This window comes from Lathamus discolor, chromosome 21, assembly GCF_037157495.1.
Source record: "Lathamus discolor isolate bLatDis1 chromosome 21, bLatDis1.hap1, whole genome shotgun sequence".
Classification (NCBI taxonomy): Eukaryota; Metazoa; Chordata; class Aves; order Psittaciformes; family Psittacidae; genus Lathamus; species Lathamus discolor.
In genome coordinates, this window is record NC_088904.1 from 330,374 (window position 1) to 355,696 (window position 25,323).

The window sequence follows — 25,323 nt, forward strand, 5'->3', positions numbered from 1 at the left end:
ATGATCCTATGGTTCTATGATTCTATAAGCATTTGGGGGGCTGGGCTCAGCATTCCTACCTTCTAGTTAAAAGGTGATTAATTGGGGATGTCTCATTTGAGCGGCAAGGATGGGATCTACTCTGCAGGAAGCCCTTTCTAGCTTTATAAGTGATAGCAATGGAGCCACAAGGAATTTTTCCAGTGTCTTGTGAGCCACTGGTGACCCATTTTGGTACAACTGCCAGCCCCACATGTCTCTGGGGGAAGACCAGCAGCAAGGAGAGCAATGGCCGTAATCGAAGTCATGTTGGGAAACCCCACAGCATCCAGGACCCCAGTAAAAAGCACCAAAGCTCTGCTTTAGTCCCAAGGTTTTTGCTGCCTTTGGGAATGTGGCCTGGGGTGGCTGGAAGGGAGGGGAGCCCATGGAAACCTGCGGCTCTGCACGGACGCAAAGAGATGAAGTGGATTTGCAAGTCCCCAAATTCCACATGCGCCACAGAGGAAGGAGCGGTAATGGAAGGGCTCTGCTTTCGGGAAGGCGAGTTTAAATAATTCAGAGGAATAGTGAGGTGGAAACGAATGTGCAGAAGGTTTGGGGCTCCCTGGAAGGAAGCAGAGATGAAAGGAGCGGCCTTGCTACAATATTCATAAAGCTCTGAAGTGATGGCACGAGTGCCTGCAGAAGGGCTATTGCGTGAGCTCGTCTCCTCCGGAGACCCCATCCTGGCGAGGGAGGATGCGGCTGCTCCGGGGTGTTTGGCATCTTCAGGCATCTTGTTCCTCATCAAGAACTCATCGTGGTTGTTGTGGCTCTTTGCTGACAGTGCCACGTGCAGGGAGATGCCTCCATCCAGCCCCAGGCACTCAGGGGGCACCTGGTTCATTATGGGGTTTATTTATGCCTTTTCCTTTGCGATGGACAAGGAGATGGGAAACCATGCTGCACCCTGCAGAGCGCAGGCTTCAGCCTCGTGGCCCCAGCATGCCAAAGCCTGGCCTGGGGGCTGCTCAGTGTGGGAGCCCCTGTGCAATGTGATTTCCTGGGCTCCATCACCATGGAGATGGTTACTAATGGGGCTGAGCTGCTAACGAGGTTCCTGGGCTCTTGCTCAGCCTCCAGCCGTGGCTTGGAGGAGAGGCCAGAGGCTGCTGGCTGTCCCCATGCCCCAAAGCCTTGGGAATATGAGCCCCTGGTGTCCCAGGGCAGCAGGGTGAGAGCAGCCTGGGTCTGCATCCTCCTCTGCTCTGCTCTTGGAGGGGGAGCTGAATGGGAGATGCTGATGGCACAAGGAGCATCGTCCCAGGGGGCAAAGGAGCATCACCCCCCCCAACTCTTCCTCCTGTGCTCAACCTGCTCCACTACCATGTCACAGCCACGGTGGATGCCCCCTAATTCACATCTTTCTCCCCCAAATCAACCAGGACATGGGGAGGGAGGATCGCGGAGGGGGTCCACATGCATCGATAGCACAGAGCGGTGTCCCAGGGCAGGGATGACGGAGGCCCCAGGGATCCAGCTCGCCTGGGGAGCACATTCACCCCTCTCTCTCTGCTGAGGCCAAGCCTTGAAGGTCCTGCCAGCCAGGAACCCCTGCCAGCTGCCTCCTGCCAGATTCCTGCTGCCTGCCACGGCATCCAAAGTAGCTGCAAAACATCCCTGTGCGCTGCCAGCAGCCTTCAGTGGAAACAACAAACAAGGTTTTCTCCCTCAATTCAAACCAGGAAGCCAACCTTTCTGCTGGGGTTTACTGTTCGTGGAGTTGGGCTCTTGAAGGGGTCCCTTCCCTTCCATCAAGCTCTGCTCATGTTAAACCATGCCAGATGTGAGCCCAGGGTGGATTCAGCAGGACAGTGGCATGCAGAACCTGAGATATGGTGGGAAATAGCCTCAAAGCCCCTGGTAATTCAGCAAGGAAATGGTGTCAGCCTATTTATAGGAACTCTTGCACAGGAGGCGTTGCACTCACTCCTCAGCCCTGGGGGCATTGCTGGTGGGAGCAGCCTTCAACCTCCTTTCCTGGAGGGCCTCCTCCACTGGAGCGGGGTAGAGCCCCAGCCCTGTGGTTTAGGGGAGGGTGACGCCAGGGCAGAGCTGAACCCATGGTGTTTAAGGGGATATCAGGGCTTCTCCCAAGGCTCACGCTGGGTTTTGGTGGTAAAAGCCCTTCCCGCTGTGCTGGTGTGGGGGTTTCTCAGACACTGGAGCAGGGCTGGCCGGGGGTCTCTGCAGCCAGAGGAGCAAAGGACGGGGCTGCAAAAGCTGCTTAAGGGATTTGAATTCTTAATCCCCATTAGAAATTAATGTCCAAATCCCTGGGGTGGCCGCAAATCCCACCCCAGAAGTTGGGTTTTCTTCCAAGCAGAAAGAAACACGAGCTGCTGGCAGCCCAGGAGCGGGGCTGGACGGTGTCACCTGCAGGCACTGTTTGGGGACAGCCACCCTCATTTCCCCATAGGCACTGGGACGCCTCATCCCAAATTGGCTGAGGATTCCAAAGCTTGGGAATGTTGCTTGGCATCTCATCCTGGTGACCCAGCCATTAGCGAGTCCCCAGCATCCCTCCTCCCATAGTTCGGGAAAACGTTTTCCTCTCCTGCAAAGCAGGAGCTGGTGTGGAAAATGGCCAAGCTCTTGGGAATCTGGGCAGGTTGCAATGCTTTGAAAGCAATTCCCATCTGACTTAGGAAAGGGCTAAGCTAATTTTACACATGACTTACTTTCACACCTTTAACAAGAAGCAGTTTCTTTCTCCATGAGCAGTGCATACGGCAGCCAAATTGATTATTCATCGAACGAGTGAGAACATGCAGAGCAGGAGCTGTGCTCAATACCCCAAGGCATTGGAGAAAGGCTACAGAAGTGCACTGAAAAGTGGGGTTTCTCCACCCATATAGGACGGAGTATACCCAGACACCCTGGCAGGGACCACAGCTTGTGCTTTAGACAGGGAAAAACTCAAGGTACGAATTAGTTTTAAATCTGGCCTTTCCCTGGTGCTTCTGCCCCATGAAAGCTTCAACAGCAGCATTTCATCCCTCTGCACGTCTGTAGCCATCGTGATGTGCTGCACAAGGCTGGACAAGCTGCTCCAGTGGAAGGTGTCCCTGCCTGTGGCAGCGGTTGAAATTGGAGGAGTTTTAAGGTCCCTTCCAAACCAAACCAGGCTGGGATTCTGTGATATTGTCCAAGCCTCCTGCTGGAGGAGCATCCCTGGACCTTGGCAACACAGGGATTTTGCTGTCATTTCCTTGTGCCGGCAGGAATCATAAGGAATATCCTCACTGCAAGGGAGCGTGGAGGGCGCCAGGCACTGTCAGTTGGAGTGACCTTTACATCCAGCTTGACGAAAGGCTTGTCCTATATTTTTGGAGAAGGCAGGATCCAGCACATGGAGTGGGTTTCCTTGCGCAGCAGCACAGGGGCCTGGCTGGGATGGGGAAGGATGCTCAGGGCCGCGCCATCCGTGTGCGCGGAGCATGAATTATTTCTGCTTCTCACCGCAAAGCTGTGCTCTGAGGGACGTGTTCATGAAATATGAATGCGAGCCCTGCTTGGAGCGGGCAGCGGCGGAGCTGCGCTGCGGCAGCGTCCTGGGTCAGCAGCAGCAGCACGGGCAGCACGCAGCCCTCTGCTGCCCAGCGCCAAGCAGTAGTTTATGACTTTCAGAGCACAAGCTGTGACCTGGGAGTGCTTGACACTGGTGGTGGTGGGCTAGGGGTGGATGGCAGTGATTGGTGATGTGCTGGTGATGGTGGTGATGTGATGGTGGTGATGGGTGGTGATGCGCTGGTGATGGTGGCGATGGGTGGCGATGTGTTGGCAGATGGATGGCAATGGGATGGTGAGGGGTGGCAGTAGGTTGGTGCTGGTACCATAAAACTTCTCTGTTTTGGGACAGAAGAGGGGTTATGTCCTGCTGGGGGGGTTGGATTAATATGGATGAAAACTTCATTTCATAATCATCCCTGGGTGAAAACATCAGTTTCTGCAACACCAGCATCTTCTGTAAGGAAAATGACCCATCTGATTTCGAGTGAGCTGACTCCAAATCCATGCCCAGGAGACGCCAAGTGCTGGGCCAAGGTTCGAAGGCTTGCGAACCTGCTTGTGTCTGTGTGAGGGACAGCACCAAGCCAAGTTAGGGAGAGATCAGTGACATACAGCTGTAAATAAGGACTGTAATAACCCTTTCTTTCCTAATTTAGATGCTCCCAAGGCCTCACAGGCAGATAAAGGCAAGTTCTTTACTTCCCTGTGTTTATGGTACTGCTGGAACATGCTGCTCCTGCAAGCATTACATCAGGGGAGCATGGGGAAGGCTCAGCTTTCCCAGCACAGCTTAACCCTCACCTACATCTGCCCATCACTGCCTCCTCACCCCAGCCGTGCTGCTGACAGCCCCGTCTTGGCTCCATGGTGGTGGCTCTGGCCATGCTGGTCCTGTGCCACTGCTCCTGGAGCTGCTGGTGCCCTCTGCTCCTGCACCGAATCCTGCTGGTGCCTCAGCTCCTCCTATGACCTGGGAGAATCCCAGTGCCCAGTGCCACAGAGAGCCCATGGCTTCCCTGTGCCCTGTCTTATGTGCCTGCCATGTCCCCAGGGAGGGCGGGGATGGCACTGAAATGCCCCTGGGGGATGAGCTAATGTCCCCTCCCGTGTCCCCTGCAGCCCTGCTCTGGGGAAGGGGACAGGGCAGAGGGGGTGCAGGTGTGGGCAATGATGCTGAGCCTCCTCTTGACCTTGCTGCACTCAGCACAGGGTTCCGGACACACTGGTGCGGCAGGGACCATTTGGAATGTGGGTCACTTGAATCCTGAGCTGCATCAGGAGAACTACAAGGGCCTGTAAGGACAGGCCAAGGGGAATGGCTTCAACCTGCCAGAGGGGAGACTGAGATGAGCTCTTAGGCAGAAGCTCTTCCCTGTGAGGGTGCTGAGGCGCTGGCACAGGGTGCCCAGAGAAGCTGTGGCTGCCCCATCCCTGGCAGTGCTCAAGGCCAGGTTGGACACAGGGGCTTGGAGCAAGCTGCTCCAGTGGAAGGGGTCCCTGCCCGTGGCAGGGGTTGGAGCTGGGGGGGCCTTAAGGTCCCTTCCATCACAAACCATTCCGTGTTTCTATGAACTGGGAGATCTTGGCTTTCCTGTTTCCATCGGGGCAGTCGATCTGGGGGGGTGCTCGGACACTCTTGCACCAGAGCTGCCAGTGCAGGAACCCATCCCCGGGCATGGGCTGTCCCTGGCTGTGGATGCTGAGGCCATTCATGCTGTCGCAACACAACACAAGGCCCTGAGCTGTGTTTGCTTGGCTGGGACAGCATGTCACTGCCGACAGGAGGCCGGGTTGCGTCCGGGTTGCATCATGCCGGTGGAGATAGGAGAGCGGTGCACAACCTCCATCCGCTCCTGCTGGCTTGGTGGGATGCAGCAACAGGGGTCAGGAAAGCAAAAGGAGAGGATGTGGAAGGGCTGGCGGTGGCTGCAGTGAACATCATAGAGGTTTTGTTGCCTGTGGAGAAGAAGCTGAGGGTGAGGAGCACCCTGAGGTTCTGGAGGGAAGGGCTTGAGGCTGGGGACTGAGGTTTTAATGTCTGAACACAGCCCAGCTTACACGCACAGCACTGGTGCAAGATGGATGGGGTTGAGACCCCTTCCAGCCATAAAACCCCAGAGGAAATGGCATCAGGGACATCAGCATCTTCCAGAGCAGAGGTGCAATAAGCCCAGACCCTGTGCCATGAGCATCCCCCCTACAGCTGCCCTTGGATGCTGCCTCTTCCCAGGGCCTGGCAGAGAAATGAACTCAAAATTCCCCTCTGAGGGGTGGCTGGGCAGCTGGGGGTCTCCAGAGGGATGTGGCTGATGGGGACCATCCCCTCTCTCCTGGATCCTGAGAGTTGGAGGCTGTGGTGTGAAGCCAACGGGGGCAGTTCCCCCTTGGTGGCCAGCACCCGGCTCACACCCTGCTGCCCACCACCACGATCAGGCCAGCATCACCACCTCTTCCTGTGCAAGGGTGGTCCCCAGACCAGTGATGTCTTCCCCGAGCCACAGTGGTGAGGATGGGCACAGCGTTGAGCACAGCCCCAAGCGTGGCCATGGAGGGCAGCTCATGGGGTGGATTTGGGGTTGTCCGTCAGCACTGATGGGAGGAGGGAGCTCTGGCCTCCCCTGCTGATGCTCTGGCTCCATGGAAGCTGCAGGTCCCCAGGCAGCAGCTGGGTCAGGGCTATGCTGGGCCTTGGGAGGGGTAAGTGTGAGGGAAGTAAGAGATAGGGGCAGGAAATAACAAACGTGAGTCAGATGAGAAGCACATAGGCAAGGACAGCTTGGGAGAGCTAATCTGCAGCAGATAAGTGCCAGGATGGAGGAGCCTTGGAGATGGGAGCATGGGAAGGGACAGTCAAGACACGGAGACGTTTGAAACTCCAGCAGCCAACCTGGTCCTTTGCATCACTCACAGCCATGAGCTGGCCCCTGAGTGCTGGGGGGACCGTGGGGCTCAGCACCCAGCCATGGGTGCTCCGGGCAGCACGTGCATTTTGGGATGTGTTTTGCAGCTTCCAAAGGTTTCCCTGAAATCCCACTGTGGGTGTTTATCCCCCGGCAGACAGGACGAGCTGCGGCGCAGCCTGTCTGCTCTTAGTCTGGTGGAGATTAAGCTCTCCAGGGCCTAATGGCAATTCTTTTGGCAAGCGTTCAGCAGGCCTTAATCCATCTTATCTCTGCTCTGAAAGGATGAATTAGGCGCCTCTCCCCGCACTCCGTGGGGAGCAGAGGCGGCTGCAGGCACCCCCTGGGATGCCCTACATATGGCAAAGAGCCCGTGGAGCCTCCAGGCTGGGGCTATGGAAGAGGCAACACTACAGGACAGCCAACGCGCTTCCTGCGCGCAGCTGGATCCTCTGCCTTTCTTCCTCTCAACATCCAGATGCTGGGGTCGTCTGGAGTCCTGGCCTGAATATTTCCCTTGGGATTTGCCAGGGTAGGAGCCAAGGGTGGCTTCTTGGCTCATGGGGGATAGACTGGGGACAATGTGGATCTGCTCATGCCTGTGCAAAGGCTCCCAGTGCCTTGTCCAACACATGTGGTACCCAGGGATGTTCCTCCTCCCATGATCCATTTGCAGTCAGGACTCCGGAGGGATGCAGAGGACATTGGGGTCATGTGGGATGGTCCCAGCATCAAGCACAGGGACCCTGAACTTGCCTCTTACAAATCAGTCCTGACATTGCTAATAATAACCCTGTTCATTAGGGAGCCTTGCATGATTCGGTCGGGCAGCTGGGGGTGTGCTGTCAGGGCAATGGAGATGAGGGGTGGCATCCGTCTGACAGAGCTGGAGCCCGTCTGAGACCCGAGGCACTCGGTGACCTGCTCGGTGCAGGCGCTGCGGGCAAGAGCACTGCTTGGATCAGACCACACAGACACCACTGAGCGCCTTGGCACCTTGCACCCAGCTCCACCACACGCCTGTAGATGACTGCCCATCACCATGGCATCGTGCCTCCTCCAAGTCCCTTTGGGGTGAAAGAAAACCCTTGATGGGTTTTGCAGAGCCTGAAATTTCCCATTTTTCTGTGTCAAAGCCCTGCTGGGGGGGGGGGTTGGTGCTGGGGGCTTAAATTCTTTTTGGCCATGGTATCCCTTGGGTGACAGATGGCCCTGTGGCTTTCCAGCTCACAGACTGCCTGGTGGGGGTCGGGGCCATGGTGTGGTGCTGGGACAGGGTCTTTCTGCATCTGCTGGAGGGGACTGGATTGCCCTGAGGTCGTATAATCCTGGAACGGTCCAGGTTGGAAGGGACCTTAAAGCTCCTCCAGCTCCAACCCCTGCCACGGGCAGGGACCCCTTCCCCTAGAGCAGCTTGCTCCAAGCCCCTGTGTCCAACCTGGCCTGTGCAAATCCCCCTCAGGTGGGAAATGCCTTGGGGGTGTTTGGGGTCCTGCTGAGGCTCCCATCACTGCTGCCTTGGGTGCTGAGGGCCGGGTGCCCCGTGGCTCAGCACCGCTGCCGCTGCCGTCCTTGCTCCCGACCTCAGTCCTGTTTGCTCTCTGTCGAGCTCTGCTGACCCTGAGTCAGCACCTGAGGTGGCTCAAAGCCTCTGTGGAAGCTCTCTGGGTGCTGGCACGGTGACACCATGGCCAGCGGCCCCAGCCCCAGCCCACCCCCCTGCTGCATCGCAGCGGCTCGGCGGGGACCCCACGCGTGCTCCTCAGCGGGGGGCTCTTGGGGGTCTTTGCTGTGTCTTGTCCCTTCCTTGTCCCCCAGAGCTCCGTGTTTTCCCCAGGGAGAGGAAGGTCCTCAACTGAGCAGGAATCAATCCGGAAGCAGAAAACGAAGCTGCCGATTTCGGTTGAGATGTCAACTATTGCAGGACCTGCCCGTTCCTTTCTGCGTGGACTCTGGTTCCAACCCAGGCTCAACGGGCTCTGGCCACCGGCCGCCCTCGTGTCTATTCCTGGCCTGAAGAGCTCAGTGCTGGCAGAGCCCCCCTCTCCGTGTTGCATCACCGGCTGAACTCCAGCGCATGCCGTCTCCAAAGCAACCAGCAGCTAAAATTGGTCGAAAGTTTGATCTGAGCCTGAGCCAAGCTTAATATTTAATTGCTTCTAATTTCATTCTCCAGGCTGGGCTTGCCAAGCCAGGCAGAAAGGTCGTGGTGGCAGATGCGGGCTCGGTTACCTGCGGACAGCAGCGCTCTGCACTGGGTCAGTGTCCCCACTGTAGACAGGGCGTCCCCATTCAGTGGCCACCTCATTCCCTGTTCTTCAGGACCCTGGGTGAGGTCCCAGCTCCCCCAGTTTGCCCTCACGTGGGAGAAGAGATCGAGCATCTTGCTTCAGCCCCTGGAGGCTGTTGTTCAAGACCAGCATGGTGTGAGGATTTGCTGTTAAATCCCAGTAACTTGTCTCATTCCTGAGCCCATTCCCACCTCTGCAGCCTCCCCATTCCCATCCCATGCCTGCAGCCTCCCTCATCCCATCCCATCCCATTCCACCCCTACAGCCTCCCTCTTCCCATCCCACTTAGACAAGCAAACAGGGGGGCATTTCTGGCATGGAAACACATAGGGAAGCCAGGAGCCTACACTCGGCTCTCTGGAAGGCATCTCCTCTCCCGAATGTCTCCCTGAGCAGGGATTAGGAGCTGCATTCCCGGTGTGGCTCCCAGCTCCCAGCTGACAGAGTGAAAATTGTCTGGTCCTGGCTCAGAGCCCCTGGAGCCTTCCACTGAATCCCCAAACACTGCTTGCTCTGACAGCGCAAACACTTACTCAAATGGCAAAGGGCATCTCTCCCCTTTTTGACGGCTATTTTTGCACCACGTACTGAAGTCCAAGGGTAAATTTGCTCAGAGCCAGGCATGGCTCCATCTCTTGCACCAGATCAGTGTTAGAAGGATGTGGGAGAGAGGAAGAAACCATCCTGAGGCAGAAACCAGGATGACAGGGTCCTCCCCGCTGTTTTTCCCACTGATGTGCCCCAGAATCACCCCAACGAGCTCCAAGCAGGGAGCCAAACACTCACAGAAGAGGTTGCTCAGGGGTTGTGTGAACAAGCATCACCCAGGCTTGAGGCACCCCTGAGTGTCAGGAAGGCACCCAGCCCTGCGGCAGGGCTGCGCTCCTGATGACATCCAGCCTTCCTTCAAGGCTGGGGATGGGGTGTCCCTGCAGAGCCACACACCATGAGGAGGAACATCTGCCAGCAACTGCCAGTGGGATTTCTCCTGTTGGCCCAGAGAAAACCCTCCTGGAGCAGAGCTCCGCAGCCGAGGAGCTTTTCCTGGCCCTGTCCTCCTGCCGTTCATTCCCGCAGTGATGAACAAAACCCCTCCGAAATCTTTGTTTGATGGGAAATGTCACGCTTTGGGTTCCTTTGTCTTGGGGGTGGAGAGGATTTTCTTGGACCGTGCTCAGGATCTATCTTTTCTCTGCACGTTGCAATGGGGAAGCCACCCCTGAGCCACGTAGGCGGGTTCTTGGCATTGGGGTTTTGTCTGTAGGTATCTGATTTTCCTCGGATGGGAGGATCACCATATGCCAAACGTGGGCACACGCTCTCTGCCTGGCAGGTGAGGTGATCTGACGTGAGATGGTCAAAGCTCAGACACAGATTTGGACCCACTTCAGCTTTGCTACCGTCTGCTGAGCAAAGTCCAGCGAATGAAAACATCCAAATACGTCAGGAGAAGACCCCACCACCGTTGTTTTTCCAAGAAATTCAAATGAAACAGGGATTGCTCTGCCCCATCCCTGCACGAGCAGAGCTGCTTCATACCCACGTGTGTTCCTTCTGCTGGATATGGAAGGGAACACGAGGCAAAACTGGGTGAGGATGCCTCAGGAGAGGTACCCGAGGGTGCTGGATGGTGCCCATCAAAGGCTCTTCCAAAGCCATTCTCTCTCGCTATCTAAAGGTTGTTGATAAAAGAGAAGCCACCACTGCCTTGTTGGGAAAGCAGAGCCCAGCCCTGGTTACTGTGATCTGGCCCTTCCCACATGGGACTGGGAGCAGAGGATGCCGAAGGGACAGCCCCATCCCGTGGGGCCCTGCAGCTCCCGATGAGCCGCACGCTCAGGCAGCGAGAGCCCCGATCCGAGGGGAACGGTGTTTGAAGGGAGATGACTGCAAAAATAAGGGTCAGAATTTCCCGGCTGCTGAACCTCCCACGTCCACCCGAGCCTCCGGCTTCCTGCCTTCTGGCATGTGTGACCTTCGACACAGTAACCCCCGGGCTCCCTGAGGAGCCCCGGCATGGCAGGAAGGAGAAAGGAGAGGGAAGACTTGCATAACCTTCATCCAGCCCCGCCAGGAAAAGAAGGAGGATGCTTGGACCGTGAGTGCCTGTTCTGGCCACTTTTCAAGCATGGAAATGGGCTTCCCTGCTCAAGGCTGGTATCATCCCGGCTCAGAGGAACCATGGAGTGGCTGTGACGCTCAGCCCATCCTCTGGAGCCCAAACAGGACATTGCAGCCCAGTACCAGCATCTTCTCCCCTCTCTTGGGCTGCCACCAGTTTTGCCCAGGAGGCAGGGAAAGCTGGAAGAGAGAGGATGGGAACAGAGCCTCCATGGCTGAGGGCCCAATGGTCCTCGCTGGGAGTGGATGGCTCCAACCAACTTTCCATGTTTCTGACTCACCCTGCTTGGAAATCTCTCTCAAGAAGCAGCAGAACCAAGAGCAGGAGCTTTTGCAAACCCAGTGACGGGGCTGAGGGGGTGTCCCTGGCCCTGGGGATGGATGAGGCTGGTGCTCAGGAAGCCTCAGAGCAGTGAGGGTCTGGGCACCACCAGCCTGGTCCGGGCAGGAGCTGCACAGCCCCTTTCCAGAGTAGGGAGCGACGGGGTTCCTGGTCCAGCAAAGCTCCACAGCTGGGAAGAACAGGAACAAGCAACCCCAGGATGTGGGTTTTGTGCTGCGCCCCATGGGTGTGTGACAGTGAAATCACTGCAAGGACCAGGTTTGAGCGGAGACCAAGGCGGATGAAGTACCCGCTCCAGCCGGGAATGCTGCCAGTGCTTGTCTGGGTGAGACGTGCTGCTACGCTCAGGCAGTGGCCGGTAGGAAATCCCTGTTGGATGTCTCCCGACTGCTGCTGAATCAGAATAACTGTTCTTCTGGAAAACCTAACTTTATCCCCGAAGCAGTGATGGTGTCATTCACATCTGCCCTATTCCCCTTGCGCTGGAGTCTCCCGACACACTTCCAACAACAAAGCAAGGCTGTGAGCAGCATTCCTGTAAACCGGCATCGCGCCCATCCCTCCCGTGACGTGAGCCCGGGCTCTGCAGCTGCAGGAATTCAGTTCAGACAGGGATGAACTTTCACACAGTGACCCGCGGGGTCAGCCTGGGAAGGAGATGGGAAAGGCAGAGAACAAAGACACCATCACAGCCTGCTGGGCATGGGATGGGATGGGGATAAGGGTGGGGATGGGGAAGAAAGCAGGGATGAGGATGAAGGTGGGGATGGGCATGGGGATCAGGGTAGAGATAGGGATTGGGATGGGTATAGGGATGAGGATGGGGATAGGGATGGGGATGAGATGGGGTGGGATAGGGATAGGGATGGGGATACAGATGGCAGAGGATATAGATACGGACAGGGAAGAGGAGAGGGATAGATAAGGGGATGGGGATTGGAGATGAGGATGGGATGGGGTGGGGATAGGGATGAGGATGGGGAAGGGAATAGGGATGGGTATAGATATGTGGGGGCTGTTTCAAGGAGCTACTTATGATGTGTGCTGGGGATACTGCCTTTCCAGGCTGGAAATTTGTCTGGGCTGGGGGAAATCGCATGGAAGAAGGAGTGGGGATGAAGATGGGGTGGTGATAGTGACAGGGATAGAGATGGGGATGGGACAACCTCTGTTCCCACAGAGAGACCTCGGATAACTGCCTCTGGAGCCACTGCTCCATCCCCAAGAGATGACCCAGCCAGGAGGACCCTGATGAACCTGCAGAGACCCAGGGGCAGCCCTGAGGGCCCTTCCCCACCCCAGACTGAGCAAAACCCCGCAGGGATTTTGGCTGCAGCACTTCTCCATGCAGGGCAGACCAGGCTCCCTCTTGGCACCGAGAAATCCCTGCTGGCCACACTCTTTGAATCTCTGTTTAAACTCAGGTGCATCCAGCTCTGCAGAAAGCACCTTCCCATTGACCTGTGGTCATTCCCAGCCCACAGGAGCTCAGGGCCTCGGCGGACTCTTTGTGTCCATCAACAATTCACATCTCTCTAGGCAAATTAGAGATGTCCCAATAGGAAAACACAGCTGAAGGAACAGGCATAAATCATGGGTCTTCTCCATAGGCTCCGGCTCCTTCCATTACCCCTCTCCTGCCTCAGCACAAACACTGCAAATGCAGAGAACAACCAGTGGGAACACGTCTGCTTCGGCACCCGGCGTAACCCCAGCGATTCCCAGGACAAGCTCCAGTGTTGGGTAACAGCAGGGCAGGGAGCGGAGCCGCTCACAAGGATTCATTTTGCCTGATGTCATTAACCCAGACCAACAGTCAACACATGAAATTGGGTTCCCTGTTTGTCCCAGTGACTCGGGGTTGGTGTTTCCTGCTTCACAAGGCTCTGGGGATGCTGCGCTCCAACCTCAGGCTCAGGGGTATGGCTCCCGCTGGCTCACATCTCCCTGGATGCCCAAACCCAGCAGGACCAAGAGGAAAAGAAGAATTTTCATGGATTTTTTTTTTTTTTGGGGGGGGGGGGAATCACCAAATTTTGGGAATTTCTGGCAGAGCTGTGGCTGCCCCCCCCCCCAGCACTGGGGGCGCTGGTACATCCATCCCTGAGGGAGTGAAGGGGGCACAAGGTGAACCCCAAAGGGCCACACAGGAGCCCTGGGCTGCACAGAGAAGCCTGATGGGGGGGGTCACCACCACCCTCCCCTTGTCCCCAACTCCCTTCCATAGCCCCAAGCCTCGAAGGTCCGGAAGAAGCAGCGCCCTCCGTTCCCATTTTGCGCTGCCTTTCTCCCTGCAGTGTTTGCTGTACCAGGTTTTTCTCCTTTTCCTTTTTCCTCATCTGAAAAATCCCTTCCAACCATGAAATAAATGAGAAAGCATCGACTGGGGGAGGGGGCTGGGCTCTGCCTGCTGAAATTTCCCCTATTCCTCCTTAACTCTTACCTCTGTCAGAGCCCGTGGCTCCTCCCTGTGCTCAGTGCTCACCCTGAGGCCTCTCGCTGTTTCTGCAGCAGCAACCTGGGAAAGGCTTGGAGACAGCCCAGGGCCAGAAGAACGAGAAAGCAGCGGCTGGGAATTGTTCCTGCAGGAGCCTTTGTACAAGAACACACCCCCACCGAGGAGCTGCTTCACTCCCAACAGGGAAAACAGCAGAAGAGAGGGGAAACCCTTTCATTAGTTGCTTGCTTGGGGAGGGGAAAATAAGTTAGGCTTGATGGAAGTGTTGGATGTGCACGTCATGGCTCCGGCAAGGCTGAGCGCAAGGGAGAGGCTGGGCTTCAAAACCAGCTCTGCAAACCCACAGTGGATCTCCCATGGGATGGGTGGGATGTGCCCAAGGGTGGCAGCGGCGGTGCGATGGAGGCAGAGGTGCTGTGGGCTCCTGTGGGGCTAAGCAGAGGGGAGCAGAGCACAAGTCCCACTCTGAGCCCTGCTCCCATCGGGTTTGCTGCCATCCAGATGTGCAGGAGGGCCCAGCAGTGCTTGGGAAGCTGGGACTGAGCCCCAAAAGGTGGTGTGGATGGGAATGCTGCTCCCTGCTCTAGGATGTGCTGTGGTAGATCCAGAGGAAACACCAAGTGGGGAGGGAGCAGAAGGGCTCCATCTGCTCTTAGCTGAAAAGAGCTGAAAGGCTCCATCGCAGTGTGTGAATTCATTGATGGGGAGAAAAAACAGAGTGAAAATGCCTTTTAAGCCAGTGGAAAAAAGGGAGGACAAGAGGGAAGAGCTGGTAACCGGAGTCCAAGTCACAAATGATGCCCACTTTTCAAAGGGGGAAGATCGAAGCCTTACAGGGGGCAGGAATTTATCCTTGGGAGACTGGGAGCATTTAGAGGGGTAAATGTCATGCTCAGCCCATGGGCACAGAGGGCCTGACCCCAAGTGTGTACTTTCCCCAGAGCTGGCTGCTTTCTGTGGGGCATCACCTGGGACTCCTGCTCCTGCGATCAGAGATAGTTTGGGATGGGATTTGTCATAGAATCATGGAATGGTTTGGGTTGAAGGGACCTTAAAGCTCATCCAGCTTGTCCTGTCCCTACATCCCTTGTCCCAAGCTGGATCAGGAGTGCAGGGGGGATCTCCCCAGAGCACAGCAGAGGGGGAGAATCCTCTCTCTCGACCTGCTGCTCATGCTTAAATGTGATTTTTTTGCTGCCAACAGGAGACAGCCCGCGATGAGGGGCCTTGGTCCAGGGATAGGGATGGCGATAGGGACGGGAAAGGGGATGGGGATGAGGACGGGGCTGGGGATGGTGATGGGCGGGGATGGAGACCGAGGGGCGCGGGGGGGTTCTTGGGCCGATCTCTGAGCCCCGGCGCTGCCGCGGGCAGGGTTTGAGGAGCGGCCCCTGCCCGGGGGAGGGCGAACAAAGCGGCGGGGCCGGGCGGGCGGGGAGGGGCCGGTGGCGGGTCCCTCCCCATCGCGGTGCGCGGGCGGCGATAAAAGCGGGGCCGCGGCGGCGGAGCGCGCACCGGAGCGGGCGGGCATGGAGCGCACCGGGGGGGCCGTGCTGCTGCTCCTGCTGCTGGGCGCCACCGCGGCCGCGGGCCCGGGCCCCGGGGCCGAGCGGAGGGCGGCGGGCAAGGAGCGGCGGGCGCAGTTCGCGTCCTGGGACGAGGTGAACGTGATCGCCCACGGGCTGCTGCAGCTCGGGCACGGCCTCAAGGAGCACGTGGACCGCACCAAGGGGCAGATGCGGGAGCTCGGCACTCGCCTGAGCGCCCATAACAGCTCCCTGGGGCGGCTGCTGCGGCAGGCGCGGGATGCGCAGGAGCAGGGCGAGCGCCTGCGGGACAGCGTGCGGGAGCTGGAGGGCCGCGGCCGGCAGCTCCTCAACCTCTCCGAGGCTTTGCGGCAGCGCCTGGAGGAGGTGGCCGCTGATAAAGCCGAGATCCAGGGGCGGCTGGAGCAGATCGAGGGGCGCCTCCGGCTGGCGCTGCAGGCGAGGCCGGCCGGGAATCAGAGCGCCCGGGACCTGGGAGCGCTGCAGGTGAGCGGCGCCCACAGAACCGAGGGATCAGCCCCCCGGTACCGGCACCGGGGACCCGCCCCTCCCGGGGCAGCGGCAGCGACCTGGAGGGCAGGCGGGGAGGGGTTCCTGGCTTCCAGCCGGAAATTCTATGGGGAAACAGACCCTTCCCGGGGCGGCGGGAGCGGCTGCAAGGGGGCTGCTGTGGTGAGCAGCACCTCCGGAGCGTGGGGGGGACCCGATTCTGCTGGGGCACTGGGGGCTGGGCTTAGGGGTCTGGCTGAGGGGCACTGGGAGACCCAACACACAAGTGGGAGTCCCATCGAGAGGCATCGGGAGAGCCCTCCCCACGGGGGGCCCTGCTGAGGGGTCCCTGGGAGCCCCAGAGCTGGGGGTTTCACCTGGCTCTTCCCCCCCACCTCCTGCAGTCCCTGATGGATGCTCAGAACTTGCGGATCGAGGAGCTCCTGCAGAAGATCAAGCAGCAGCAGTACAAGCTGGACAAGCAGAATCTGCAGATTAAGAGCCTGCAGAGCAAGGTGAGCTCCCGGGCTGGTCCCACACGCTGCTGGGATCCTGTGCGAGGAGAAGCGGCTCTGATGCTGCTCCCCAGCTTTGGGGACTTCACAAGGGCTATGGCCCTGGTCCTTGTGCCACGGCAGCAAACAAGCAGCTTCCAGAGCATTTGTGTAGAGGAACTGGGGTGTGGAATGGAGCCTCCCCGGGCTCTTCCCTTGGGTTTATCTGCAGAACAAACTCTTTAGCATGGGTGTGAAAGCCCACAGTAACTCCCGGCTTTGCCCAGCTGCTGGTGTCTCCTGTTCCTTGAGGTGTCTGGGCAAGTTCAGCCCCAGCTCTGGTCAAGGAGGAGAGGCCGGTGTCTGGGCTGAGGAGCTCCCCTGAGCACCGGTGTTGAAAATGAGCTGGAATCGAACTGTTCTGACTTGCGCATTGCTTTTTTAGGTCAATCTCTTGATCCCCTTCCACCTGAAGGACAACAAAACACAGGCTCCGAAGTGGAAGATAAACCTGAAGAGCTTCAGCCTCATGAACCAGAGCCACAACACCAGCAGGGAGCCCATGCTGCTGCACAGTGAGTGTCTGCTCTGTGCTGGAGCAAACCTGCTGCTCCAAAACAAACGGTTCAGTTGTCCTGAGTCAGGATGTGAGATTTGCTCCTAGATCCAGAGTTTGGGAGTTGGGCCAGACGGGGGGGATCTGGAGCATGGGCAGGATCGTAGCCTTCTGGATCGGTATTAGTCCAGCAGGAATTTAAGGATTTGAGTGGAATTTTTCTGCCTGATGTTAAGAATGCAGCGGGGAGAGGACAAACACGGCTGGCAGGTATCTGTTAAAGAGGACTGAGAGGCTGGGAGTGTGGATGCAGGGAGGAAAGGAGGATCTCTGCTCCTTGGAGTTAACTTTGTTCACCTGCACAAACTGTACCAGGCGGGGCCGGCTGCTCAGTCTGCGGATGGAGGGAGCCGTGAGAGGAAAGAGGGATCACAGAATCCCAACCTGGTCTGGGCTGGAAGGGACCTTAAAGCTCATCCAGTCCCAATCCCCTGCCGTGGGCAGGGCCACCTTCCACTATCGTAGCTATTGGAATCCCTGTGCATTGTATTGGCTCATATTTAGGGCCCGTACATCAAAGCCGAGTGCCTGAGCTCACGGTATCCTTAGCAGAAAGTGCTGAGCTGCAGGGAGGGCGCTGGGCACTCCCAGCGCTGAGCGGGCGAGCGGATGCTGCATCTGGAGCATCTCCTGTGCCAGCGAGGGGCTGGAGCGGCTCCCGCAGGGCATAGGAGCGGGTGTCCCCAGCTGTGCCGCTCCTGCAGCCTCCTCCCAGCCAGGAGCTGGTGTCCCCGCAGGGTTTGCTGGCCAGAGCAGCTGCTCTGGTGCTCAGTCAGCTAAATGAGGGTGCTGGCTGCGTGTGCAGCTGTCCGGGGGTGTCCGGCGCAAGCCAAACACAAACCAGGCAGGCTGAGGAGATGCGTGGGGAAATCCTGCCCCGGGCAGGGACGGAGATGGGAAAACACGTGGTTGGTTGTGTGAGGAGCTGGGAGCTGTCAGTGCTGCGCCTGGAGCTGGCTGAGCAGAACAAAAGAGCTGCAGAACTGCTGCAGGCAAGGAAGGAGATGGGACATGGGGCTCCGAACGCCTGGTGCTCAGCCCAGTGGGGCTGGCCGGCCTGTGGTGGGCCCAGGTAAAGTCTCCCTTGGTGACAGCAGCATCTCAAAACCTCTTTCCCTCTGTGCTTTTTCCCCAGCTCTGCTTTCTGGCTTGCCCTCAGTAGTGTGCCGGAAAATCCTGGCATCATTTGGTTTGGAAGGGACCTTTAAAAGTCCTCTAGTCCAGGCACTTGGTCCAAGCCCCCTCCTCAGCTCTCAGGTTAGGCTGAAAGTCAGGTGCAGGCAGATGGGTTTGGACCTTTGCTACTCAATGGTGACAGACGTAGGCTGTGCTGTTGGTGCTGATGGATGCTGGGTGCAGCACGGAGAGGACCCACAGCCCCTGGGGTGCTGTGAGGGCTCAGCACCTCCTTGTGCATGATTCTGATGGGAAGACCCTGAGCATCCCTAATGCTCCAGGCATCCCTCCTCCCTGCCATGAGTGAGCTCACCCTTCTCTTGCCTAATCCCTGAGGCTGGTATTGCTGAGAGCGGACAAATTGGCTTCCTCTCATCAGCAAACCGAGGGGCTTTGCTGGCAAACTCTGGAGCCCTCAATGTGTGGTGGGCCAGCACCGTGCCCTCTGCCCGGGGAGGCTCGTGGCTGCCCTGTGCTATTGTGAGGCAGAGGCGCGGTGCTGGTGAACAGGACTGAGCTCCACCAGCAGCCCTTTGAGAAAGAGCCTTTTATTTGCATCCAAGTGAGCTCAAGTTTGGGGTTTTTTTTGAGGCCAGAAATGGCTCAGGGCCAAGCATGTGAAAGTTGAGGGCTCGGAGCAGCCTGGAGAGTGAAAGGTTTAATCGCTTGCAGAAAGAGGATCATGTCTTCAGGCAGAGCCTGTGCTGCCTGGCAGCCGGCCCAGTAGGGGAAAGGCAGAGCCCAGCAAAGCCTTCTCCCCGTGGCTCTGGAGCTCCCAAATAAATGGGTTGGTGAGGGGGAGGCGGTGAAAAACCCGCTCCTGCCATCGGCGGGGCCGGGTGTTTATCCCAGGTTGCCGACCTCTTGGCATGCCTGGAGATCCTGTTGGGTAATGAGGGTGCTGTGCCTGGGGCAGCTCCGGGAGCCTTGTTGATTCTTGTGTCTCCTTTGGCTAAATAGAAGGGGGAGGGAAAGGCAAAGGTCCCGAGCAGCCAGGAGCGCTTCTCCTGCTGGTGCCATAGGGATGTGCAGCACGAACTGGAGCTAACGAGCGTGTTCCTCAAACAAAGGTTGCGCTGAGGCTGGTCAGGCAGCTGCACCTCCTTCAGCTGCTTACGAAGTCCCTGGTGCTCCAGGGGAAGGGATGGGAGAGTGGCCAAGGCTCAGGAGAAACATCACAGGCAGGGATGGGGCTGCTTTGTGGATGCTGGAGTGTTCTCCTGGCCACTGTCCTGCTGATGCTGGAGGTGCAATGGGAGAGGAGGTGAGGAGCTCAGCAGGCTCCAGCACCTCCCTGCTGCCGCGCTCCTGGCTGCTGCTGTGGGTATGGGGTTGGGTTGTGGGCTTCCTTCCCCCAGGCTTCATTTGGCTTCCCCTTCCCTACAGAGTGGGGTGGTCAAGGATGCACTTGGCCTCCCCATGGTGCTGGCTACTAGGGAGAAAACGAGTCCTGTGGGTGCGCGGGTGGGCTCTGTGGCACTGGTCCCGTGCTGGCATCGCGCAGGGATGCTGCTGGCTCCTCTGTGCTGGTGGCTGCAGCGGTGGGAGAGGGCCTGGTGCCAAGGAGAGGAAAGTTCACTGGGGTGGTCGGGGGGGAGAAGGGGGGAAACGGGTGAAAGGTGGTGGCGGGTGTCACATTGCTGTCCCCTGGTCCCCCCCATGCTGACCTTTCCTAGAATCCCATCCTTGTCTGGGTTGGAAGGGACCTCAATGCTCCTCCAGCCCCAACCCCTGCCCCGGGCAGGGACCCCTTCCACTGGAGCAGCTTGCTCCAAGCCCCTGTGTCCAACCTGGCCTTGAGCACTGCCAGGGATGGGGCAGCCACGGCTTCTCGGGGTACCCTGTGAAGGTCTAAGTGGCTCCTGTCTTCACCCCAGCAAAGCGCTGGGGCCCTGTGGGTGCTCAGTGAAGACTGGGCAAGGGGCAGTGCCCCACACGGGTGCATCTGGCTCCTGCCCTCCGCAGCTCAGAGCCCCCATTTCCCCCTTCTGCCCAATGTGGAGCCCCACAGCAGTGGGGGAGGCTCCTCTCCAAGCTGCTGCTCCCCAGTCCTGGTGCCAGCCCTGACCCCGGGGGCAGACACAGCAAAGGGGGGACCCCATGGTGGGGCTTCGGGGGGCAGCAGCTCCCCAGCACAGCCGGGGCTTGTCTTTGGGTTTCCTCACCCGCCTGTCCTGGGGTCGTGGTGGCAGCAGCTGTGGAGCCACCCAAATCCATCCCACCCTCGCATGGGGAGAACAGGGCCCCTTTGTCTGGGGGTGAGGGGGGCACCTGTCCCGGCTGACAAAGAGCCCCTTGACTGCACCGCAGCCCCAGGGCTGGAGCTCTGCTCATCCTCCCGTGGCCTTTCGACTCGGGTTTTGTAACAGGTTTCACCCCCCCCCCCCCCATCTCTTCCCCAATTCCTGGATGGACTTTATCAGTGCTGTTGAAATGATGCTGTGCTGGCGGCCCCGGGCAAAGTCCCGCAGGGGCAGGGGCAGGAGGAGAGGTGGGATCCCGCCTGCTGTGTGCGGATGGAGGGGGATGAGCTCGTGGTGGCCCCATCCTGGGCAATGCGCTGGGTGCGATGAGCTGAGGCTCCCCGAGGTCCCCCCAGCCCATCTCTGCCCCGGGTCGAGGTGCCTTGGACAGACAAGGGTCAGCCCAGCCTGGCCCCGCGCCTGCCGGTGGCAGCTTGCCCAGCGGGGCAGCTGCTGGGGCCACCGCGGTCGCTGGGTGCTGCGTGCGCCGGCACTTTCCTGAGCCTGGGCTTGGCTGCTGAGGCCCCTGGGGACAGCTTCACCCCGGAGGGGATGCTCCCGCCTGCTGCAGAGGGAGCTGGGAAGTTCCTTGGGTTTCTCCTCAGCTGGAAGCGGCGCTCTCCAGCCTGGGTCACCCCAGCCTGGCCCAGTGCCTGGCCTCTTCCTTGGGCTGCAGCCCGAGGAGTGTTTGGATGAATGAATGGGGAGATGCGGGGTCACGGAGTTGGAAGATGCTGCAGCCGGCGGCGCGTGTCCGGAGCCGCGGCCACTGCTGTGCGCAGCTGCTGGGCTGGGGGCCAGGGCTGCAAGTGCCGGGGCCGTGGCAGGAGCAACCTGCTGAGGAAGTGGGACTCGGGGCCACCCTCTCCTCAGCGGCTGTTTGCTTCCCCGCAGAGCTCCCGCAGGATTGCCACCAGCTCTTCCTGGCTGGGCAGCAGAGCAGCGGCGTTTTCCAAGTGCAGCCCGCGGGGTCCCAGCCCTTCAAGGTCTACTGTGACATGACCCCAGGTAAAGCAGCGCACGTGCCCCGCAGCCCTTCCCGTGGTGGGCTCGTAAAGGGTAACCCCGGTGACCGTGTTTTCCCTGCTGCAGAAGGTGGCTGGACCGTGATCCAGAGGCGCACAGACGGCTCTGTGGACTTTGACCAGCTTTGGGATGCCTACAAGAATGGCTTTGGAGACCTTCGTGGTAGGTGGATGATGCTGTCTGTCTTAGTGTGGGATAAGCGGTATCTTGGCAGGAATTACTGCCCGGTGATGGCCCCTGAAGATCTCTATATGCCGGAACATTGTGCTGGGCTAAGAAAGGGGGGCACTGCTTGCAGACTGAGAGTCCTTGGTCTTCTTGACTTGTCCTGCAGGGGCCAGACAGTGACTCAAGTGATGCAGGGTCCTGCATTGTCCCCCTGTGTCTCTGGAGCCTGCTCCCGTGCCTGCGTGGCATGTTTGTGTCCCCATACCCACTGCAGTGTGTCTCGGTTCAGGTGACTTCTGGCTGGGCCTGGAGAAGATGCATCGCCTCGTCCAAGAGGGGAGGTTCAATCTCCTGATCGAGCTGGAAGACTGGGAGGGAAATTCCCAGGTGATTCAGTTTGTGTTCAGCCTCGGTGGCGAGAGCACAGCCTACACGCTCAGCCTGCTGGGACCCCTGTCTGGAGAGCTGGAAAACGCCATCGGGGACTTCAGGCAGCTGCCGTTCTCCACTCGGGATCGGGACCACGACCTCAAGGCTGACACAAACTGCGCCAAGCACCTCTCAGGTCAGTGCGAGCTCCTCCTTCCCCGTGGTGGGCACCTTCCCTTCAACCTTCCACTGCCCGGTGGTGGCCGGGAGAGGGACAGGACCCTGCAGGTCCAGACCCCTTTGGTGTTGACCCTGGGAAAGCTGCACCCTTGGAGCTGTGCAGGGAACCGGGAGGGAGGCTGAAGCCAGGATGGGTTCGGGATTCAGTTCCTGGCCCAAGCATCTTCTCTGTAGCAGCTCCCCTGGTTGTCACCTTGCTTGGAAACCTTTCAAGCAAAGGGGAGCCAGTCCCAGGCCTGAGATGGGGCTGCCAAAGGGCTTGAGGGGGTTCTGCATGCAGGAAAGGGCTGCAGGGATTTGCAGGCGCATGCTGAAGTCCTACAGGACCTGTGCCAAGGTTTCCCAATGCGTGGGACTCCTCAGGTGTGGTCTTGTAAGGTCCCAAAGACCTGGAAAACTGGAAAATAGGGACAGCAGCTGCCTTGAGCCTGGGTTTGCTCCTGCCTGGAAGTGCTGTGGGTTAAACCTGCCTCTGCCTTGCCTTGGCAGGGGGCTGGTGGTTCAGCACATGCGGCCATGCCAACCTCAACGGGAAGTATTTCCGCTCCATCCCGCGTCAGAGGCACGAGCGCAAGCAGGGAATCTTCTGGAAGACATGGAAGGGCCGGTACTACCCGCTGAAGTCAACCACCATGAAAATCCAGCCCGCGGCACTGGGAGCAGAGCCCTGACGCTGCCACTTGAGACTTTTGACCTTCTCTGCAGAGCAGACCTGAGCTCCATCACTTGGTGTTTACAGCAGACAGCCCCCTCCTCCCCAGGCAAGGCCCCTGAGGAGGGTTTCTCTTGGTTAACAGCCCTTGGGTGACACAGCCCAGCTCCTGCCTAGAAGCGGAACTGCTCCATGTCGCTGAACCCCGGGATGGGAGCTCCCAGAGCAGAAGAGGAGGCACCAGCAGGGAGGTCGACCTCCAGAGCATGCCCAAGGAAGGGTCTTCCAGCCTGCTGTGGCGAGCTGCCTGGTGCTGTCTGCCCTGTCTGAACGCTTCTGTGCTGGGCTTCATGAGCTGGGGCTTGGGGGGAAAGGGGAGCACATGAAGTGAGTCACTACCCTGGACCCAAGCACTGGGTACGGAGCCCTGCTGTGTGCTGTCATTGTTGCTCCCAAGTGATGTCCTGTGCACCCTCCTGTGAAAGCCCCCAGAGCCTCCGTCCCTTTCTGGTCCGCGGGGCAGGGAGCTTGGGCAGCCCCTGCTCTGGTGACTTCAGCCCTCTGAGGAGATGGGGTTTGGTGGGAGGGCTGTGGGATGTGCTGTGCAGAACGGGACCGCAGGCTTCCCTGGTCCCCACAGTGTGGAAACCCCACAGTTCTGGCGGCGCTGGAATGAGCGGGAAGCTGGGAATCTGCCTCCAGCTCCATGAGAGGGTGGGTGGGATCCTACAACCACCTCCACAAGGGCCTGATCCTGCACGGTTGAGTCTTAAGCTCTGCCTGGAGCCTGCCTTATCGCTGGAGGGGGTCGGGACAAGCGCTAGGACAGCCCAGGTACGAAGCAGCGATGGTCCCTGGGCAGAGCCAGCCTCGCTGTGGGCTGTAACGTGCTGAGGCCTGGGGAGCTGCCTGCCCGTACTTTGCAGTATTCCACATGCATGCCCCAAAACTTGCCCTAAAAGGCCAGAGGAGAACAGGGTTTCTCTGCAAGAGCTGCACCACTTTGTTGGGTACTTACCCTGCTGTCACCCCTGCCTTTGGGGTGGGTGTCTGGGGAGACGTGGGCAACAAGATGCCGTCTTGGGGCTTCCCAAGCATCCCACCCTATTGAAGTCATATTGACTATGATGCTAGAGCTCCTAGCTGCTAAATATTGTAAATAGGCATTTGTAGGATGTTGGTCCTTGTCGATGGTTTTCCTGTTCTCTGATTTGTTTCCGTATTTAAATGCAGTGTTAATAGTAACGTGGTGTAATTTATGATGTTCATGCTGGAACAACCCAACCGAGTAGTTTGTGTATTTTAAACTTGTTTTTTTTTTTTTTTTTTGTACTAAAATATCTTTTCTGAAGGTGTCTTTTAATAAAAACAAGCCTGTACCTGTCCTGCCTGCGTTAGCTCTTCCCTGTGAGGGGGCTGGGCCAGAGAAGCTGTGGCTGCCCCATCCCTGGCAGTGCTCAAGGCCAGGTTGGACACAGGGGCTTGGAGCAAGCTGCTCCAGTGGAAGGGGTCCCTGCCCGGGGCAGGGGTTGGGGCTGGAGGAGCTTTAAGTGGGAGCTGTGTGAGGAACCTTCACTTGCTGGGAGTTCAGCCTGAGCTATGCTTCCTTCTGGCCTCAGCTTCCAACTGCAGCCTTACGGAGCCCTCCCGAGAGAAATCCCTGCTGTAGCCCCCAGCAGCAGTTTTTATTCTGGTTGAAACGTGTGGACCTCCCAAGGGAGCACAAGTTCAGAAACCAGGCCCTGGGGCAGCAAGTTCACCAGGTCAGTGCTGCCCTCCCTGAGGCCAGACCTTTGCCCCAGGGCCGTTTTGTAGCTGGCTGGAAAACTCTGAACTCCCTGAACAAGAGCAGAGGCTGCTGCGTAAAGTCAGAGCTGATCAGGACAAGCCCCCGAAAGCGGTGGTCTTTAACCTATTCATACACATGAACAGGCAGCTCCAAATGCACTTGCTGCAGCTTCTGGAGGATGGTTCCAGAGGTAGGAATGAGGTGAGCTGGGGGTGCAGTAGGAGCCTTGAAGATGATGGAGGTAAGCTCCAGCTGCACTCCTGATCCCAGACATGGTGCTGGAGCTGAAGAAAACAGCGAGGAAGGGGGACAGAAACTGGTTATTGTAGAAAGAAGAGACACGAGGCCGCTCTAGCCCCCTGCAGCAGCTGTACAAATACCTCAAGGTGGCCTCAGCTCCTGTGCCCCTGGGAACAAACCTGGGGTTAATGATAGCCCCAAGCCCAATTGCACAAACAGCCCATTATACCCAGCCCTGTCTCTTTACTCTTGGCTTCAGGAATACATTTTTAATGTTCCATTTGCTTAATTCAAAGCTTGTTCGGTCCCTGGGTGCAGGAGCAGATATGGGAGTACTGTGGTTCAGTCAATGCTGAAGTGATGAGACTAACGTGGGGTTTACGCATCAGATGGAATCTGGGGAGGGAGCTGTGCTGTGTTCATTCATGAGCAGAGGTTTTTGGTGCTCCCCAGTTTTGGGGGAGGAGAAGGCTCCGGGGGAACTCAAGACTTTCTACAACGACCTGAAGGGAGGTGGGGCCAGGAGGGGGCTGCTCTCTGCTCCCAAGGACGAGAGGAAACCTTAAAGCTCTTCCAGTTCCAAACCCCTGCCACGGGCAGGGACCCCTTCCACTGGAGCAGCTTGCT

General features: G+C 58.3%; 1 protein-coding gene across 1 annotated transcript; it reads left to right on the plus strand.

Moving 5' to 3' along the window:
• Positions 1–15,153: 15,153 nt before the first annotated feature.
• ANGPTL4 (angiopoietin like 4) lies at positions 15,154–24,051 on the plus strand. Its single transcript, XM_065699758.1, has 7 exons — positions 15,154–15,680; positions 16,088–16,198; positions 16,623–16,752; positions 21,107–21,220; positions 21,305–21,400; positions 21,696–21,971; positions 22,505–24,051. The coding sequence occupies exons 1-7, from the start codon at positions 15,177–15,179 to the stop codon at positions 22,684–22,686; spliced, it is 1,413 nt and encodes a 470-aa protein (XP_065555830.1). The 5' UTR covers positions 15,154–15,176; the 3' UTR covers positions 22,687–24,051.
• The last annotated feature ends 1,272 nt before the right edge of the window (positions 24,052–25,323 follow it).